Source organism: Ochotona curzoniae, unplaced genomic scaffold, assembly GCF_017591425.1.
Source record: "Ochotona curzoniae isolate NIBS_2020 unplaced genomic scaffold, NIBS_Ocur_1.0 scaffold_4683, whole genome shotgun sequence".
NCBI classification, from domain to species: domain Eukaryota; kingdom Metazoa; phylum Chordata; class Mammalia; order Lagomorpha; family Ochotonidae; genus Ochotona; species Ochotona curzoniae.
Window position 1 is genome coordinate 24,974,459 of NW_024467121.1, and position 21,958 is coordinate 24,996,416.

The 21,958-nt window shown below is 40.4% G+C and overlaps 1 protein-coding gene across 1 annotated transcript in view; it reads left to right on the forward strand.

Moving 5' to 3' along the window:
- Nucleotides 1-21,492, forward strand: part of OPN3 (opsin 3) — a 40,172-nt gene extending 18,680 nt beyond the window's left edge. Inside the window, exons 2-4 of the mRNA XM_040967861.1 lie at nt 11,184-11,503; nt 17,372-17,623; nt 20,342-21,492. Coding sequence (XP_040823795.1) covers nt 11,184-11,503; nt 17,372-17,623; nt 20,342-20,605 — 836 coding nt within the window. The 3' untranslated portion in view covers nt 20,606-21,492. The remainder of the gene's footprint in view (nt 1-11,183; nt 11,504-17,371; nt 17,624-20,341) is intronic.
- The last annotated feature ends 466 nt before the right edge of the window (nt 21,493-21,958 follow it).

Here is a 21,958-nt window from a genome sequence, read left to right on the forward strand (position 1 = left end):
ACTGCTGAGATACAACGCACATGGTCACAGCCCACAATTGGGAGTGAGGATTGTGAGTCAGGTGGGAGAGATTGTGCTGGTGTAGAAATTGAGTCTGGATAAGATTGATGTCATATTTGATATGCAAAAGGATGAGAGAAGCCAGAAGAAAACATCATTTAGAAGTAGATAGCAACCATCAGTTTATGAGCTATGTAGCCTAGAGTCGTGAGCATGGAATGAGGCGCTGAGAGCAATTTTAAAATATTTAAAGAGAAAAGACTTCTGTTAATTTTAGATGCCAATGTGAGGGGGAGAGAGGAAATGGAAAAATTAAGCAAGCGAAGGTGTTCCTAAAGTGTATCAGAGCCTAGACTCTACTCCAAAGGTATTCGCCAATGTGGCTTTCTTGAGCACACACAGTTGGTGGATTATTCTAAGATTTGCTTAAGAAAATACTTTTGACATAATGGTATAAACAAATGTATATAGTACCACACACGTTCTCTGTGTGTGGTTGGATTATCTGTAGAATGTAGAAAAGCTCCACTCCTGATAAAGCTTTCAAGATTGGCTCACTGTGCTTATGTGTGTCACTCTGTTGAAATTTACGGAATACCATAGAGACATTGTCTTGTATTCAGTTTCATTTTCCCCTGCACCTCTAGTTCTTGCTACCAATAGGTATTTCTTGGGTCCTTTTTTTTTTGATTGGGATGTTGGTCTTCCGTGTGATACTGTTGGAAACTGTGGGAACTTCAGCAGAGAGAATCTAGTGAGAAGTCCCTGGAGATGCTGTCCTCAAGGTGGAGGAAGATGGTTCTCAAGGGCTCAGGCAGTTCCCACAGGAGGGGCTGTTAGAAAAGTGCCAAACTGACGCCTTCTCTCTTAGACTTCCTATCTTTGTACGTGATTTCTGCCACCATGATTCTATCCTCCATGATTTGATGCTGTCAGGTGGTCCTTGTCAGGACAGATGCCATGCTATTTGCTTGGATTCTCAGCCTTCCAAACTGCAAACCAACTAATTTTTAAAAAAATTTTTACTGGAAAGGCAGATTTACAGAAAAAGAGACACAGAGAAAGATCTTCCATCTACTGGTACACTCCCAAAGTGGCAGCAATGGCCAGTGCTGAGCTGATCCAAACCAGGAGCCAGGCCTCCCATGCAGGTGCAGGATCCCAAGGCTTTGGCCATCCTTTACTGCTTTCCCAGGCCACAAGCAGAGAACTGGAAGGGAAGTGGAATAGTGGGACACAAACTGGAGCCCATAAGGGATCCTGACACTTACAAGGTGAGGATTTAGCCACTGAACCATTGTGCCATGCACCAACTAAAACCTTAAAAACAAAAAAGATAAAACACTCAGCCATGAGTCTATTTTTCATAGCATCATAAATTGGACTGATGCTTGTCTCTTGCAATGGTATTACCCAACTCTCCCACATTGTGAACCACTCTATACAATATCCTCCCAAGACCGGTAGGCTGTATGTGTGGAACACGTGCTAATGGGGCCCTCTCCCAAGAGAGATTTCAATTTATGGGGTCAAGCAGTTATCAAGGAGAAAAATGCTAAGTGTCGCACTGGAGTCAAAGTAAACATTCTCAAACTGGGATATCTGTGCAGGTAGGGATTTAAGGGAGACAAGGATCAAGTGTGAAGCCAGAGAAGTCAGAAATCAAGGAGAGCCAGTAATGGAAGAAAGGCCAAAGAAGGGATATGAGCGTGAAATGATTTGCAAGTTACTCCACAGCTGCCCATACTCAGTGTCTTACCAGCTGCACTGGCAATTATTCATCTCTACCTCCCCAGTCAAAAAAGTCCCCAGAGTTAATGGGTTAAACATTGCACTCTCAGTATGACCTACCAGTAAAGGGTAGTGTAACAAAGAAGAACTGAAACTGAACAGATGTCTTCAACCATGAGAAATGATCTCAGAGACCACATCCTGAGGGTTGCCTTGTCACCTGTCCTGGTAAGCTCCCGATTTTGTTGTTTCTGTTCGGTTTGGGGCCACCACCGTCAGGAGCAGGGACCTCAGTCCAGCTGTCCGACGTGCATAGCAGGAACCCACTTACTCTGGGCCATCCTCACTGCCCCAGGGGTGTGCTTTGGCAGGAATTCGGGGTCAGGAGCTGCAGCTGGCAGTCAAACCCAGATGTTCCCATGTGAGACACAGGCCCGTTAGCTGCTGGGCTGAACATCTGTCCCAGGTTCTCAGTTTTTAATGCACCATGAGCATTTCGGTGGCCGTGTTTCCACATAAACCTGTTCAATCTTACCTGAAGACATCATTTTGAACCCATGAGAAGTTACTGTTAACTTTCACTCTGTGCAAGACCTGCCTTGAAACTGAGTCTGTATATTAACCATGAAGACCATTAAACGTAAGATCTTACAAGTAATCACTGAAAAACAGAATGTGATAAAGGGAGGGAAGAAGCAGAGCTGAACCAAGGGATCATTAACTAAAACTATTTTTCTACCTTGATAGACGTCTGGTAAACATTTCATACTAAACTCAACCATCATTTTAGTATTTTAGAACACTGCTCTTATTGACCAAATGGGAACTGCTTATTTCAACAGCTGGAAAGCATTCTTGAAATGAAGATGGTCATCCTTCATTTCCTCTAAAATCCTTCAACTTAACAAAACTTGAATTTAAAAAGTAATGTCTCCTATCAACAGTAAATACAGTTCTAAGAGCTGTGTATTAGGCTAGCTAGCAGAGGGTTCAGTATGCTCTTTGTAGTGGGAACCCAACCAGTCCAGCAGTTTTAACAATTGTCAAGGGAGAAGGAGAAAACCAGGCAGCACGGACTCTGCGGGAGAGCCATCTGATTTACCTCTTGGCCATCAGTCACTAGCATGTAACCTTGCTACCATTTTTTGACTTCATCATCTACTGAAGTGATAATAACAGCAATTACTGCTTGTTTCACATGGCGATTGGGAAAACTGAATGAGACAGCAGATAACAGAACAGTGTATTGGGCTTCTCCAAGCGCTAATGCCTCAAGTCACCATTGTCCAATAAATAAAAGATGGGAAAGCTGCCCAGCAGGTAAGTGATGGAAACAAGTTTAAAACATGCTTACCTGTTTAGGAGAAAAAGCCTTTTCAAGAACAATAAATGCACTGGTTTACTTTAATATTCACATGAGCAAAAGTCAGTAACTAATCAAGTAACCTTTTTATTAAGCACCTTTCAAAAAGCCTTTGTTTCCATTACTGCATTGGGCAGGTACAACTAAACTGCATGTTTTTAAAAATCCCCAAGTCAATATGTATTTTTGAACAAATGAAATTGCAATATATGTTAGGGCAAATGTGCTTCAACTTAATTTTTGCTATGTAATCACCACCTGGCCGACTATCAAAACCTAATGCAAGTTTCTGTAGTTGCCCATCTTCTAAGTAGAGGATTTAAAACAGTCCATCAAGTGGTTTATTTGAAATGACCCAGAGAGCTCTGAGGCAAATTATCCCCATCCTGTTTTCTCTCCCATAATTCTCTGTTCTTTTTCCTCAGTGCAGCAACATTTGTTGACTGAGCCAGGCCAACAAGCCCACAAGTCTTGCAGATGTTCATCCATTCCCAAAGCCTTCAAAGCTGCACCTCCTCAGTAATGGGCCCCTCACTTCTCCCAGGGTGCACTGTGCTAGTTCTGCTTGCAGCACAGTGTTTATCTTTGACCACTAGGTTTTCCTACAGCTGGGTTTGTCCTTAGCCACATTTCTTTTTCCTCACTGCAGCCACAGGAACTTTACAATAGAAAATCTGCAAACTCCAAATAAAATTCTCTAGAATTGCAGAAGTTAACAAAACCAGGATGATGACCCCTCAGAGCCCCTGGAATACACTCCAAAGCTCACATGGTATTTAAGGTTCTACTCGGGAGGATTTCTCATCTTTCACTGCTCTCTTTCTAGAAATAGTTGCTCTTGCTATTTTGAGTTATTTACAAAAAATAAAATGGCACAAGCTCTGGTTTACAGAGCTGATTCTGCAGTAGGACTGGAAGCTCCTTCCTTCACACTTCCCTCCCCTTTTTAAACCTGGTTGAAATGCTTTTACCCTTTAAGACTCACATTGCTTGTTGCTTCCCTCGGAAAAGCTTTTTTGTGAATTAAGTACTTCTCCCATTGACAGTTTCTTTTTCTACTCCCTTCTCAGTGGAGGCAAGGACCGTGTAACTTTTCACTTCACAGATAGGAAGTAACAGATCCAGGTTACAGCAAGGCAATATCTATTCTAAGCACTTACTGTTAAGTTTACACTGTCGTCTTAGTGAAATTTGCTTAGACAGCCTACAGTATTGAACTATAAATAAGCTATTTCATGGCGCCATCTAGTGGCCAATATGGGAGCACGGCTGTTCTTGGGTTACCTAGAAATTCATCACATTGCGTACATAAGCTCTCGTACCTTCTGTCCTCTTACTACCCACTATAAACAGTTTTTCTCCAATATATCCAGCTATTCAGCCATAGCAGTAATGTACTATGCACTTTGTTTTATTAAATCAATTCACATTCTCATTGCATACACGGAAACACAAGCACATGGTAAGACAGCATGTTGGTACAGTTGCACCTATTTTACTGGTGAGAAATTTGAGGTTCAGAGATGCTCATTAATTATCCCAGAGTCATATTCTAAGGAATTTGGCCTTAACACATTTTTCTATTGTAAAATTTATCACACTATTCCAAAATTATTTTCTGTGTATAATTCACCTCTTTCTTTTATTGCCTAGCATGGCGTCTGGCATGCTATATGCTATGGTATGTAATTCAGTGCGTAACAATCAAGTCATATCAAGCTATCTCACAAAACCACTGTTGTTCCCTGGTATTGGATGGGCATTTGTCCCAGGACTCCCCTGGGATACTGAAATCTTCCTTTTTCCGTGTTTCTTAGATAAAATGGCAGAATATTTGCACAGTACTCCCATATAAATAATCTCTGGGTTACCTGTAGTACCCTGCAATGTAAAGTGATGACATGTAAATTGTTGTCACACTGTATGGTTAAAGAACAATAAGAAGAAACCCACCCTTTATTGAATCTATGGCTGCAGAAGGCCAAGACAGAGAGGAAGGGGTCGGCATCCGAGTACCTCTCTCATCTTGATGTCTTCTGTATGCATTACAGTGAGATTTTTGAAAGTTCATGCATGGAAAATGGAATCGGTAGATTCATTTGGAGGCAATACAATTTTGAAACTTGTGCAGTTTCTAATTATATACTTTCGTAAAGTTTTTGAAGACCACTGGTATTTTGGGTCTTAAATAACACCATCAGCATCATCAATTTGATAAACTCTTTGCGTTCATAATAAAGAACTGATTTTCTCTTCCGAACCTGCCTCAATTTCCCCAAGAGGAGTGCACCTCTGCTGCATTCCCCAGCTCCCTGGACACATGGCTCTGTTTCAACATGCCTCCAGTCCCTGGAATCATTTGTTCCTGCCTCTGTCTGCCCCAGCCTGGGAGGCTTTGTCGGCACTGCAGGCACAGGGAAGCCAGTGGCCAGCCAGGTAGCTCTGAGTGGGGCTTGCACTCTGAGCATGAAGTGTATTCTGATGTGAGCCTTGCAGCCAGATCAGCAAAACCTAGGCATCATAGTACACCACCAAAGTAACGCTGCTATCCTGCTGGCTCCAGAATCTCTAGAGGTACCTCCACCCTTTCAGTGGCTATGTAGACAGAGTTTCTATATTCTCCATTTCCATTTGTGTCCCTTCCTGGAAATCATGTACCTGTTCTCAAAGCTCTTCTGTCCTCTGCCAGGACCCCCACCCCCACCTCCACCCTGAAAGGCAATTCCTTGTGCTTCCTCAGTAAAGTGAAGTCTTACTGTGGTTGCTGGCTGCCATTGGGCAACGCAGGGATGCTAAGACATGAACAAAAGGACAATTTAAGATCCTGAGGAAATGAAGGACTACTCAGACGATTTCTAATTATTTGATTTTAAACAAATTGAGTTGCTAACTGAGAAATCATTAGAGTTCAAGTAATCAAAGAATGAATGTTCTTATAATTAATAGCAATTGAATATAACAAAACTTTTTCCTTTGCCACCATTATAAGTGAGATTGGCTATTTTTAGTGCATAAACAAGAACACTAGGAATAGAATTGATCCTGCATTATTGTAGGTATTAGTAATGATAACAATAGGTAGATATATCTTTTGTAGAAGGAAAAAGCCATATTAATTTAAGAGATCATTCCTGTTACTTGTAATTTAATAAAACATTTTGACAAATTATCTGCAAATATAAATTATAATGATAATTCAACCTCATCGGCCTCTTTTTTTTTTAATGCTTGGAGTCTTTCTGTTTAGGAAATCAAAAAATTTCAATTTCTAAATGCATTTTTATTGCAAAATAAGTTGAATACTTTTAATTCAGTTACACTTATATATGTGAGATAAAACTTTTAAAGGAGCAAATTGGAATGGAAATACGTCTAAATTATTGCTCATCTTTTTATATACACATGCATGCAATGGATTATTAGATTTATTTATAAAAGCAGGGTTTTAAAATATTGATTCTTATTGAGGGAGAAGCCCCACCTGGTTTCCCACCCACCCCAAGTCCCGCATGTGGGGCATGCTCTGAGATTCTTGCTCAAGTAGTTTTGATAGTTCACCATTCATGGATCGCTTCTCCCTCAATATCCCACTTTACCTCAGATACATGAAGGAAACAATATGGAAATAATAATCTTACCCACTTTCCTGTAGCCCTTGAACCTTTATACTCAAATTAACTATGTAAAGATTGTCAAAATTTAAAAAAAAGGAAAAAAATATTGATTCTTAGATAAACAACTTAGGTGTCTTTTTTTTTAAAACTTATAATCACTTTAAGTAATGTGAAAAATAATTATTTCTTGAGAAAATACTAGAAAAATATTTTAAGTTCCCTGCTGTGGAGCACAACTACAGAAAACAAAACCAGCTTTACACCAGCGCTGGTAGTAGACTCCACTCCAGTGTAGGCCTGGAGTTTAAGGCACTCTTTAATGTGTGTGTGTGAGAGAGAGAGAGAGGGAGAAAGATCTCCCATCTGCTAGTTCACTTCCCAAATTCCTGCAAATGCAGGGTCTGGTCCAGTCGATGCTAGGAACTTGGAACTTGATCAGGGCCTCCCACATCTGAGCCACCACCCACTGCCTCACAGGGTACACATCAGCAGGAAGTTGGAATTGGAAGCAGAGCTGGGCAAGCCCAGGCACTCCAATAGGAGTTGCTGGTATCCCAAGCAGCACCTTAACCACTGATGCCGCTCTCCTGGCCCCTCAGAGGCATTCTTGCAAGCATTTGAGGGATTTCACCTTGCCTTTTTAGAAGTTCTTCCAGCCAGGAATGCATGCCCAGTCTTTTTACCCCGTAACACCTGTTCCTATTTTCTGGACCAATTTTAATGTTGATTTCTTCAACAAGATCTACTCAGTACAGTAGGAGGCACTTCTACAGAACCTGCTCAACCCGCAGCTGCTGCGCAAGAAAGAGCAGAGCCAGCACACTGCAAGCTATCCCAGTGCAACTTGGGGCGAAGTGGGAGTTGCACTCTAGTGGCAGCAGGTGGCGCAAAAGCAAAATAACAGGTTGGGGAATTCATCCTCAGCTTGCGAAAGTACCTCCACTACCCACAGGTTCCTGAGCCACCGACCTGCTTCCCAAAAGCAGAGGAGCCATCTGTAGAGTGATGTTCTGGTCATGAATAATTGGGGCCAGTTTGCATAAGCCATCCTTTCCCTTAGTGTTAAGGGGAAAAGTTAAATCATGTGCAGCAAGTAGACTCAACACCAGCATGTACATGAGAAAGAGTTGTAAGACAGCCCATTCCTTCTCAGCCTCTTAATGTGATATTCATAGAGCAAATGGGACTCGGGATGAAAATTCACTGGAAGATAACAGCACTGACAGGAGTGGAGCAGATAGTGCATATTTTGTAAGGAGGATGTAGTTTACATCACTCACTTGTTCACCCTTCAAGACTACGCTCGTCAGATTAGAGCCGCCATTCGGCTCCATGGCTGTGCTGCCAGGGAGGACTGAAGAATACAAGGTTTGCTGTTCCCCAATCTGTACTAACCTGTCCTTGTACTGAATATTAGTGACAGAAGCCAGGCCCTTGAAACACACTACGCTGTTGAATCACAGGTGCAGTAAAAAATTATATTAATACATTTGAAAATCTCTGACTTCTGTAACCAGAAGGGAAACTCGCCAACCTTGTCTACACTGGTTTATCGCCAAGCTGAGGGTTCCAGCCCTCAATTGTAAGTGCATTGATTCTCCATTGCTGCTCCCCTGTCAACTCTGTTGAGTTCATGTGCTTGACATTTCCTGCCTTGTTTTGGTTCCTGTTTCTATACTCTCTTCCCTTCATTAGCAACTCACAAATTTGCTTAAATTAAAAAAAATCATTTATTTGAGTGGCCACGTGGAGAGAGTTATAAAGAGGTCTTACTTATGCTGGTCCACTTCCAATATGGCTTCAACAGCTGGGACCTGGGCTGGGCCAGACCTGAGCCAGGAACGAGGAGCTTCATCGAGGCCTCCCACATGGTTGTCAGGGCACAATGATTTGGGCCATCTTTCACTGCTTTCAATGCATTAGCTGGAAGCTGGGTCAGACTGGAGCAGCCAAAACATGAACTGGTGCCAGCGTGGTATGCTGGTGTTACAGGTGATGGCTTAACCCAAGGTACCACAAATGCCAATACCTAACTTACTTAATTTTCTGGTAGAAAAATATCACTTTCTGTTTGGTGGTCAAGATACCACTTGAGATGCCTATGTCCCATACGGAGTGTTTGGTTGGGTCAAGTCCTGCTAACCAACAGTGAATTAACTTATTACAGCACTATCTTTAGATGCTTAGATTTCTTTCTGGCAATATAATCAATTAAAGAAAAGACAGTACCACTTATAAGATACAACTAATTTTACAAGGCAGTGCATCTGTTTGTTAGAATTTGAAGTTAAGTCTGTTATTTGTCATTATATCACTAATTTCTGTACTTTAAAACTCAGTGTTCTTTGTCAAGTACGGGTTCAGTAAGCATTAACTAACTTAACCACTGAGCATTTATTGGAAACATTTGTGTTGGACACTGGGGCTAATACTACTCTCAAAATGTCATGGAATAAATGAACAATGACTGTGTCCTGTCCATTGCCTTTTGAATCTAAGGCCTCTTCACTTCATAAATCTATAGCTCACCAACACAAAATTTTATGGTGTGGAAAGATTTTTAATTTTGCAAAAGAATAAAAGGCTAAAGTCTGAAGTGACTGTATCATCTTCTGAAAATTATAAAGTTTCTTAGTGTGGAGTTGGGACTTGCCCCCAAGCCTCTGAATAGCAGCACCGTGCGCTTCCCTCCCGCTCTCACACACCTTACCCTGCCTCTTGGGAGACCAACCTGATCATCATTTTTTGCTTTTAAAGCCACTTTTCCTCTAACCTCTTTTCATCTACACATTAGACTTTTGAAAAATATTTATTTAATTTTTATTGCAAAGTCAGGTAGAAAGAGAGGAAGATCCTCCATCCATTGATTCACTCCCCAAGTGACTGCAACAGCCAGGAGCTGAGCTGATCTGAAACCAGGAGTCAGGAGCTTCTTCCGGGTCTCCCACATGAGTGCAGGGTTCCAAGGCTTTGGACCGTCCTCAACTGCTTTCCCAGGCCATGAGCAGGGAGCTGGATGGGAGCGGGGCTGCTGGGATTAGAACCGGCACCCACAATGGGATCCTGGTGGGTTCAATGTGAGGATTTTATCGGCTAGGCTACCATGCCAGGCCCTAGACAAATATTTTTGATGATGTGTTCTACTCAGCTCATAATTCCATTTTCTCTTCATATCCTTACAGTTCATAACCTTGGCTTATTGTGATCATCATCTTCTTACTAGGCAGTTAAGGATTAGTTTTAACTTATTTTGGACTCCCCTTCCTCTCTCACTCCTCAGGTTGAATAGGCAGATGGATTCCATTGTGCGATTGCTAATATCTCTAGGATGCAGAATTTATTGTTCATCCCTTTAATGTTGCTCTTGTTGAGACCCTGCCATATCTTGCTCACACTGCCACAGTAGTCTTCAAGCTAGCTTCCAACTGTTTCTAATTCTATATTGCTAGAAGAATGACTGACCTACACAACAAAAATGAGAAGGAAGAGAAGTTAACTGCCACTTTTTTCTTTCTGTAGGATTTTTAAAATTTTTAACTTCAAAATTTGACCATTTTTAATATTTTCTGCATTTGCTTTATATGTAGTATAGATACTGTTTTTATTAAGATTAGAGATTGATGTCATAAAGCAAGAGGGTCATGATAATTGTCATAACTGGGGAAATAAGAATGTATTGGCACATGTATTGGCATTTGGTAGGGCTCTGTGCAGCAATATTTATAATCATGTACCAAATAGTGTGATACCTTCATAATTTTTCTTAACTGTTTAATATGGTTTATAGATACAATTCTAAGAACATATGATATTGCCTTCTCCTTCCCTCCTGCTTCCATCCTTCCTCCCAACCTCCTTTCTCCCACCTGTCTTGTATTAATTTTTTAGATAGCATATCATAAATTTACATTATAGTAAAAGGCTTATAAGGAGTTTAGCAAGTAAAAAGAAAACAAACAAACAACAAAACTCTAGGTTAATCAGAATATAGAAACAGTTATAAACAATAACTGATTGGAAAAATACACATATATTCATATGTACTAAATTTTAAAAGTCATCATAGATCATCAAAAACAGTAATATACTATGTCTTTATTGCTAAGTTAGATATAGCTGAAAGAAGGCAAAAGTGAAGGGGACGTTTGCTCTAGTGACTGTTTCTGACTTGTTCTGAAGTTTGTTTTTAGCAGAAAATTTAAAGCAAGGGCTGCATCGTTGGGTCAGGGCTGATTTTAGGACTTTTTTTTTTTCCTACTATAATCCACATGCCATTTTCTACTGTGTTTTCTTTGGGTAAATATGTTTTCCAGCCAGTTTCCTGGGAGCCATGGGGTTTTTGTTAGTCCTGGATATGTAAGCTTCAGAGCACTCCATCAGCCTGACACCCCATGAAACGTTTCCAGTGGAGAATGTGTCATCTCTCTGTTTTACCCTGGCATCATGCTATGCTTTTCCAATTTCTCTTCTTGCAGGGATTGTTTCTATTACCACCCTAACTGTGCTGGCCTATGAACGTTATATTCGTGTGGTCCATGCAAGAGTGATCAATTATTCCTGGGCCTGGAGGGCCATTACCTACATCTGGCTCTACTCCTTGGCATGGGCCGGAGCACCTCTCCTGGGCTGGAACAGGTACATGCTGGACATACATGGACTAGGCTGCACCGTGGACTGGAAATCCAAGAATGCCAACGACTCCTCTTTTGTGCTCTTCTTATTTCTTGGCTGCCTGGTGGTGCCTGTGGGTGTCATAGCCCACTGTTACGGCCATATTCTGTATTCGGTTCGAATGGTGAGTTGAAAGCTACAAAGGTCTCTCCCCCGTAGCAGTGTTGTGTGGGAATGAATCAAAGTCTGTCTGTATAATTAGTAGCCGCACAGAACTGAAGTAGCTTTGGGGGACTTTCTAGAGTCCTTTGTTGGTAGAGTTTTACATTGAATCATTCTGAAAAGATCAATGGGAAATCTTTTCTATTTCCTTTTCAGAATTTATTTTTAAGTTTTCTTTCCAAAATATTTTTCAGTAGAATTTTGTACTATGACTCACTCTAATGACCAAGGAGGATTAGTATTTACTGTCTATATAATTTTCACTAAAACAAAAGAAGGAATAAGCATCTTTTGTGCAGACAAAAATCAAAAACATAAAAATCCCTTCTTTATCCAGCACTGTTTTAATTTAAGAATGCTAAAGAAGGGGATTCCGCACTTCCAATAATGTTATTGACTCAAAGGTCACATGACCCCACTCCTAGAGACAGACACAGGTGTCTTGTCTACAAACTACTTCAGAATCAGAAAGGAAAAGAACTGAGCAGAGACAGATTTCATGTTGGGCACCAACTAGAAGGACATTTGAACTAAGAGTAGGATGCATCCCATATACCAGCTTCTAAGTTGGACTGTGCACATTTTTCTGTATTCACTCGCTGCTACTTGTCTTCTGCTTTCGTCAGAATTCTGTCTGGCTCAGTCTGACAAATTTCTCTAGCTTTTACTTTTTTTTTGTAACTTTGTTTTTAAACCACATATTGCCACATGTACCATTTTATATCATGACTCATTTTATTCAACGTGTTTTTCCTTTATATACATTTATTTTATTAAAAGAAATCCCTGAATCAATCCAGTGATCTTTTAGGGAAACTGGAAGAAAACCCACTCCTGTCCTTACTTAGATGTTCCCTCAGCCCTGGAGAGCATCCTTCAGATCCGTATGTGGTCTGCGCGAGGGCTGCTACAGATCCTGACTTCAATCTCTTTCCAACTATCCCTTCATTCATGCTTGAGTAAAATAAAGCCATGGTATGAACTTCCTCATCTCTCTGCTGCCCTTTATACAAATACATAGGTCTACCCTAATCTTTGTGCCTCTTTCTTCAATTACATGGTGAGCAGAGCTGTATGCCAAGTATGAACAGACTGATGCTGTGTTCTGATTGTTCCACTCAGCCTGCTGTCTGCTTCCAGGAAACTCAAGTGTTAATCTCTCTTTTATTGTATCTTCAATCTTTTCCCTACTAAGTATGATAACTTACAATAAAAACCAACCTTATATTTGTGTCTCTCCCAAGTTCAAATGTTAAGATCTAATTCCCAATTTTGATATTATTTGGAAAATAAGACCTTACAATGTAGTTAGGGTTAGATAAGTAGATGAAGTCATGAGTTTGGCGTTAACATTTTTTTTTTTTTTTTTGTCTACCAAGAACTTTGAGTTTAAAATCTTTTTCCAATGCAAGTCTTTTTCTGACCTCTGCTAGGTCTTCATAGTGAACTGCCTGCTGTATTCCTTCACTTGGAGTCCAGTCTCCTCAAAGTCGACTTATGTAGAGATTAATTTGCCATGTGTCCTCCAGATCTCCAGATTTGCCACTTTTCCATTCCTTTTCTTATTGAATGTTCATCATGAGTAGCTCACCACCAGAAATTAGGAAGTAATACTTGACTGTTCACCCATGGTCAGCCAACAAAGCGAACTTTCATCAATTTTTATCTATTTTACTTAAATATTATTCCATGTATCCAATTGCTATGAACTCAACTCAAAAGATCTTAGTCCTCCTTCCTTTGTGTCTTGCTTCCTTCTCGCCTCTTTGCTGCACGTCAGCACCACGCTACTTGTTTTCAAGTACTACCTCAGGGAGTCCGTCAGCTGTGTGATTGAACAGAACCGGATCCCTTGTGTGTCTCTCATCTGCCTAGTCGGCTTCATTTGATACTCTCCTCCCCTTGTCATCTCAGTTCATGCCAAAATGCATTGTTTCTTTTTTTTTTTTAAGATTTATTTATTTTTATTAGAAAGGCAGATATACAGAGAGGAGGAGAGACAGAGAGGAAGATCTTCCATCCAATGGTTCACTTCCCAAGTGGCCACAACAGCAAGAGCTGAGCCAATCTGAAGCCAGGAGCCAGGAGCTCTTCAGGGTCTCCCATGTGGGTGCAGGGTCCCAAGGCTTTGGGCCATCCTCGGCTGCTTTCCCAGGCCGCAGGCAGGGAGCTGGATGGGAAGGGAAGCAGGGCCGCCAGAATTAGAACCGGCGCCCACATGGGATCCCAGTGTGTGCAAGGCCAGGACTTTAACCACTACACTATCGTGCTGGGCCCTAAAATGCACTATTTCTTGTTTCTTGAATAGTCTTTTGTTTCCCGGCCTTAGCAATTCTCTCTCTTTAGCATATTCTATCTCTCCTCCTCTTGCTAGAAGGCTGAGATCATGTTTTTCTTGCTCTGACTGAATATCAGAACTGACCAACCATCCTGAGTACTTCCGTGCCTATCCTTGCAGCCTTCCCTTTGGCAGGTTCCACCTATTGATTCAGTCTGTGTGCCTTTCAGCCCCATCGAATGGTGAATTCATTTAAGAGCAGAGAGCAGGGCTTACTCACTTTTTCATCTTTGATGGTAGCGGTGCTCATATACAATAGGTACCATTACAATTTCAGTGTGAGTTACAGATGGAGGACATAGAAAGAGGATTGCAGAGGCTACTGAAAGTTTGACTGTGCTGCTACCTCAACAGAGAAATCATGATGAGTAATTTGTCTCTATTTGTTGGCTTTGCAAGGGGTGACTCATAACAGTAATGGAGACAAAAGTACAAACTTGGGGCTCTGACTACTGACAGATACCTAGATCAATAAGCACCAAGCATCCACTTTAGGCATCCATCTAGGCAGAGAATTCGTGTAGGAAAAATTCCAGAGCATTTGTCTCAGGGTTTCATTAATTAGGACCAATTTGTGCATGTGCTCTTGATTCATCGATAACCATTTTGAAAAATGTCCTCAGTTGAACAAAGGAGCTGATACAGGAAGTAGAGCTCTTTAATTAAAAAAAAAATTTAATGAGAAGAATGAGGGATAGAGAATGATAAACCTAAGAAGCAAAACAAATAGGTCAATGAAAATCCTGAAAACTTCACATATGTAAACCCAAATAATCTGAAGTATTAGGATCCTTTCCTTCTGCCAGAAAGGAGCTGGACGAGTGTTGAGCAATGTCTGCTCAATTGGCTTCTCCAGCATGCATGGAATTCCTAGGTGCTAAGTAAGCACTCTGAGTGGAACACTAGTGACAAATGATGAAGACTCACTTGCCCAGAAAATGATGCAGCAAAACTTAAGGGGACTCAGGGGGGGTCATGGCAATGGGTAGGGTAGATGTGGTTACTAATTAATACTTGGAAGAGTTTCAAGCAATCGAAAATCATGATTGCAAATATCTTATGGTATTATAAAATTGCATATGTATACAAGTATGTTAGTTTCAGATATAGTTAAAATAGAAGTAGATATTTTAATCTTGAGAACAACTTCCCCAAACCATATATTTGGAACTGGAACTAAGGTTCTGTTTATTCTAATGCATTATTCATTTTAACTTCATTTCTCTTTATTCTTTGAGGAGCTAATAGATTTGCTCAGTATCACTCTGGGAGCCCAAGTAGATATAGACCTGATCTAATTCCAAATCCAGAGACATTTTTTAAAAAAGAAAATTTATCTATCTATCTATCTATCTATCTATCTATCTATCTATCTATCTACATTTGAATGCCAGAGTGACACAGAGGGAGGGAGGGAGGGGAGGAGAGAGAGAAATCTTCATCTGCTGTTTCACTCCCAAAATAGCTCCAACAGCCAAGGATGGGCCAGGCCTAAGTTAGGAGCCAGTAGTTCTATCTGGGTCTTCCATGTAGGTAGTGGGGGTTCAAATGCTTGAACTATTTTCTACTGCTTTCTCAGGTGCATTAGGTAGAAGCTAGGTCAGAAGAGGGGCAGCAGGGACCAGAGCCAGTGCTTCAGCTTTGGATACTTGCAATGCCTTAAGCAGCTGTGCTGCGTACTCCCCATATCTAGAGCTTTTATTACCAAAACCCATAACTTTCCTAAATACTCTAAGGAGGAACCTTCCTTTCAAAGGGCATTCTGAAAAGAGGGTACTATTCTATCACATTAAATGGAATTATTTTAAAATAGTTATACACAAGGACAACAGCACTAAAAATTTGATATGTACTCCCTGACTACACAAATTATTATCTCTGTATCGTAAAAAAAAGACGCTTTAATTTTTGGCTGTCTTTATTCTTGGTCAATTTGAACCTACGATTTTAATAAAACTATAGCTTCTACAATATAATTTTATATGATATCACTATTTAAGAATATCAATTCAAAGCTACTTTAAAATACTATTAGCACATATTACAGGTCATTTCTTTTGAAAAATTTCCCCAAATTTTTATGATAGTTTTAGAATGAAAATGAATGTTTAGAGCGCACTGCAATGGAGTATGTTTCCAAGTTAAAAATTTTCAAGACCGTGTATCAACTGTATGCACCATATCTTTTTTAAAAAATCACTGTAAAAGTATTTTCATTTTGAAGAAAAATTGATATAACTTCTTTTTTTTTAAAGATTTTATTTTTATTATTATTTTTTTTTATTGGAAAGGCAGATAGGAGAGGAGAGACAGAGAGGAAGATCTTCCGTCCGATGATTCACTCCCCAAGTGAGCGCAACGGCCAATGCTATGCCGAACCAAAGCCAGGAGACTCTTCCGGGTTTCCCACGTGGGTGCAGGGTCCCAAAGCCTTGGGCCATCCTCGACTGCTTTCCCGGGCCACAGGCAGGGAGCTGGAAGGGAAGCGGGGCTGCCAGGATAGAACCGGTGTCCATATGGGATCCCGGGTGTGCAAGGCGAGGACCTTAACCACTTGCGCCACCGCGCCGGGCCCGATATAACTTCTGAGAATGTCTTGAAGCAACCATTTTTACCTTAGAATATGTTTTTGGTGTGGAGGAATATTCTGTCCTTTACTTTCATAACACAGTTATGATAATAATAATAGGACAGACATTCAAAGATCTTTTTTTGTGATGACAGGGTTTTTTTTTTACAAAATAAATTTATAATTATAATTTTTTATTTAAAAAAAAGAAAGAAATTTTAATCAGTGAAACTCTTAACTTCCAGACTGTGCATTGTTAGCCCTGAGTTTCGTTCTAGGGGACGGACAAAGAGTAGGTGTGCAGTTTTCAGAGCAGCCATGCTCTCTGGGTTTTACCAAGTGCTGTTCTCTGTAAACGAACCCCTGAAAACACTATTAGCAAACACATTCCTCAGATCTCACCCCACAGTCATTAGCAGTGGATTGAAAGACTCAGTGGTTTCCAGCATCATCAAGATCAGCTAATGGTCCTGCTGTCAGAACTCCTGACATAATACTGGATTGGCTGCATGGTGTGTGAAACTGTGGACTCAGGATCTGGATAGAGAAGTTCCCAAGATCATGCAGACATTGCTTCCATTTTTTCATGGCTCTTTCAATTATCTTTTAGAAATTGGCATCTAAACAAAAGAATTAATTTTATTCTTATCATGTAAATGACAAGAGCATTGAAAATGACTTAGGGATGGAAAATGCTCTGTCTTTCAACCATGACATGTTACAGATGTGGACTCTGGGAGCCCAGAAAAATTCCCCAGGCCTGGTCATAGGTCTCGAATAAGAAGTCACACTATCTGGGTCCTGTTCAGTTCCCCTTTTCATTCAGACAGGGGCTAAAATGATGTCTGTGGATTTGTTACAATAACAGCCAAGAAAACAGTTCGTTCATTTTGAACCCCTTCCCTTCTTTCTCCTCTCTGCAGCTTCGTTGTGTGGAAGACCTTCAGACAATTCAAGTGATCAAGATTTTAAGATATGAAAAGAAAGTGGCCAAAATGTGCTTTTTTATGATCTTCACTTTCCTGATTTGCTGGATGCCTTATGTAGTAATCCGTTTCTTGGTGGTTAATGGCTATGGGCGCCTGGTCACACCTACAATATCCATTGTTTCATATCTCTTTTGTAAATCAAGCACAGTGTACAATCCAGTTATTTATATCTTCATGATCAGAAAGGTAAATTTTGCAATTGGTTCCTTGTTATCATGTTGAGGGTGGAGTTGGACAGCATCATACTTTTAGAGAAGTATTTCAGAGCAGCTTCAATATTGGAAACCCCAATGAAGACATGATAAGGAAGGAAAGGATTCAGGTAGAAATGCAGGATATCACCAAAGAAAACAATGACATCTGCAATACAAGTTCATATTTGCCAAGCAGAATTCCATTAAAATTAATCTTTGGTTCACAAATATTTTATATCTGGCAATAATGATGACAGTCATGAAGTAAATAATACATTTAGAGTTCTTACTGTATTAAGCAGTGATATGGTTTTTACAAAAACCAATGAAATAAAAATATTTTTCTCCTTTATAGATTATGGATAGGTTCAGATTGTTTAAATGAACTTTCCTAATCCAGGAGTTGCCAATGTTACGACTTGAACCTGGTTCAATTGTATCTTCAAATTTAGTGCTGATACCTCCTCACTTGACACTTATGGACACTACCAAGCCATCGATCAGGGCTGCTCTTCACACACCATGGCCGGTATCTAGCCAAATTCAATTTGGCTCTAGAAACTTCACGTAGGTCTACAGGAAAGTTTATGTCTGTTTCTGTAGCACGACTATTTTGACTTGATGGCTGCTATGAAAATGAGAGCTTGCAGTGTGCATTTAGCACAGCAGTTAAGCAGCCACTTGGGATGCCTGTATCTGGATGTGGTACTGACTGCTTTTCTAAATTCCTGCCAATATGTACCTGTTACGCTGTGAGTGATGGTTCAAGCTGTTGGGTCCTTGCTGTCCACAGGGAGAACCAGAGGGAATTCCAATCCCCTGGTTTTGCTCTGGCCACCAGCGGCTACTGTGGGCCTGTGAGGAGAGAGCCAATGATTGGGAGCATCTTCTTTGTTGGTCTGTCTGTCATCTATCACTCTACCTTTCAAATGCATGAATACAATTTTTAAAAAATCCAAATCTAGGGCCTGATGCGATAGCCTAGTAGCTAAATCCTTGACTTGCATCCTCTGGGAACCCATATGGGCACCAGTTTGTGTTCTGGCTACTCCACTCCGCTTCCAGCTCCATGCTTATGGGAAAGCAGTAGAGGATGACCCAAAGCCTTGGGGTCCTGTACTCACTCGAGAGACCACAAAGAAGCTCCTGGCACCTGGCTTCAGATCAGCTCAGCTCCAGCCATTGAACCACTTGGGGAGTGAACCAGAGAATGCAAGATGTTTCTCTCTGTCTCCTTTTCTCTGTAAATCTGCATTTTCAATTAAAAAAAAAAAAAGCCAAATGTATAAGTTAAATTAAGTAAAAAAGACAGTGATCCTTGTTATCTTTTTTTTTTTTTAAAGATTTATTTATTTATTTCTATTGGAAAGTCAGAAATACAGAGAGGAGGAGAGACAGAGAGGAAGATCTTCCATCCAATAGTTCACTTCCCAAGTGGCCCCAACGGCCAGAAGCTGAGCCAATCCAAAGCCAGGAGTCAGGAGCTCCTTCCAGGTCTTCCGCAAGGGAGCAGGGTCCCACGGCTTTGGGCCGTCCTCGACTGCTTTCCCAGCCACAAGCACGGAGCTGGATGGGAAGTGGGGCTGCCGGGATATGAGCCAGCGCCCATGTGGGATCCCGGTGTGTGCAAGGTGAGGACTTTTAGCCACTGGGCTACTGTGCTGGGCTGATCCTTGTTGTGAATGCGGTTATTCCTTATATATGAAAACAACACACGATTTTACCATATATACATTTAACCTTTATAATAATGTATTTTTAGCACACATAATCTGACATGCCAAGGAATGGTTTGATGAATAAAGTTCAAAACAAATGAATATTTTAAATTAGGAATAGAAACTAAGTGCTAACTTGCTTATATGAAGACAGAAATCAATCTAGATATTCCTCATTTTCTTAATTGGTATTTCCTGATTTTGGAAAGTATGGGTTATTTTTCCTCTAAAAAACGGATAACAGTCAAATTAGCCTTTGTGTGTTTTACTGTAGCAAACAATCTCAATGTTTGAGTGGATTAACTCAGACAGTGTGTGAGTCGGTCTCCTGTCTGAGGGACGCGGTGGGATCTGTTTGGGGCAGTCATTTAGGACTCTAAGCGCCTTCCATTCTGTGACGTCACCAGCTTCCAGCCCAGACTTCCCAAGGTGCTTGCAGCAGTGACAGAACAAAGGGCTGAGAGGAGCGAGGCAGGGACGTACTCCAAACAGTGCAAGAGTCACATGCGTTGGTGAACACTGACAATCTGTGCTATATTTTCCCCCAAATGATTAGTGATTTTGATTTTAAAAATTCTTCATTAATAAAGGAAGATTAGCAGGTACACCAAGACCTAAACTCTGCCAGGAAGTGACTTGACTGGCTTTGCGTTTTAGAATTTCGTTTTTAGCATTACAACTTTGAAGGTGCTCACTGTTTGTGGATTGAATTGATGTTCAGATTCCTTAGAGAAAGAAATATAACAGCTTGGATAGGCAGTGCATAGAAATTGAAGTTAGGGATATTTTTTTAAGCAGTCCTATAATTAATAAGAATACATAAGACATGAAATTCCATGGTGACTTAGATATGAGCGTTACTATAGAACTCCACACCCACATCAGCTGACAAGCAAAAATCAACTCAAAGCTGAACTAATTTTCTGGAATATTAATCTGGATAACAGGCCAAATTTTTACTTAAAATTCAACTCTTTTTTTTCTTTGCCCAGTTTCGAAGATCCCTTTTGCAGCTCCTGTGTTTCCGGCCACTGAGATGCCAGCAGTCGGCTAAAGACCTGCCAGCTGTTGGGAGTGAAATGCAGATCAGACCCATTGTGATGTCACAGAAAGATGGGGACAGGCCAAAGAAAAAAGTGACTTTTAATTCTTCCTCCATTATTTTTATTATCACCAGTGATGAATCACTATCAGTTGATGACAGTGATAAAGCCAGTGGGTCCAAGGTTGACGTAATCCAGGTTCGTCCATTATAGGAATAAATGATGGCAATGAAAGATGGAGCCTTGAATTGAACACTATGTATAGACCTCCATTAAAAAGACTTTCAGAACACACATTCTTTGCAAAACTAGCACAATGCTTGTGGCCCAGCATAACTCTCAATTACTCTCTAGCTTCAAGAAGTAATTGAAGACAACAAATTCTTTTCATTCAATGGGTGCTTCACATAATAAAAAACCACCTTGGCACAAGATGGGCATCTGGCTCCATCCTCTTCTAATGTGGGAAATTTTCATTTCAGACACATTTTTAAGGAACTGTATTTTCTGGAGCAATTATTACATTTTTTCTCAAATACATTTCTCTGTAAAATAGCTTTGTCTCATACACTTATGTGAAATAATTAGAAAATCTTGAATTTTCTGTACAGTTGGGTCCTTTTCAGTGTTGTTATGTTTGACAAAATCGTATTTATGGAGCTAATTCTAGAATGCAAGTATAAGAGGAGTCTCACAATAATGTACTATGGAGGATGTCCTTGGTGATATTAATAACCAGCAATGCAAAGAAAACAGGTTGAGGAATTTCAAGATAATGTTGGTGCACAGCTCATTGTACAATTATAGAAGATTACATGGTGAAGATGACGTTGATGACAGCTGCTTTCTCCATCTATTTGGACCATGAACATGGAAGGCTTATCCTGCCTTCAACTAGTTTTCCAGAGTAATGGATTTAGGAAAAGATTTCCAGGCAAACAAGGAACTAAAGTGTAGAAGTGTATTCATGGAATATAATTTTGGTGGTCATCAGTTAGTCCACTAAATAAGTTATGACCAGTGTTGGTGGAGAGGCAACCATAATATGTTACCACCATATGTGTTCCTTCTGCAAAAGGATTATTTTCATATGACTACAGTTGAGAAGAAGCTCAGAAAAGGGTCCCTACTCTCTTAAACTTTGCCTGAAAGGTCAGATAGTTAAAAATCTGTCATCTGTCTCCCCATTCTACTGGAAACAGCAAGGCTGGTCACCAGAGACTTCTCTGCCTGGAGACAGAACCAGAGAAATCTGCATTAACTCCCATTTACTTTCCATCTCACAGTTTGCCATCATTAGAGGTTCAAATCCCATTTTACTTATTCTTGGTGAAGATCTATGCCAGCTCTTTGAGATTTACCCATTCCCTGGGTGCCTACCATGTACATATGAAAAATACATGTGAATAAACCTTTTGTGTGTTTGGTTTCCTTTTGTTGCCTTTTGTCATAGGGATCCAGCCAATGAACGTAAGATGGATAAAAGGAAAAATTACTCTTTTCTACCCTGTAGATTAAATGTAACATTGTAGAAAAATGCTGAAAATTTCCATTTCATTATATAAC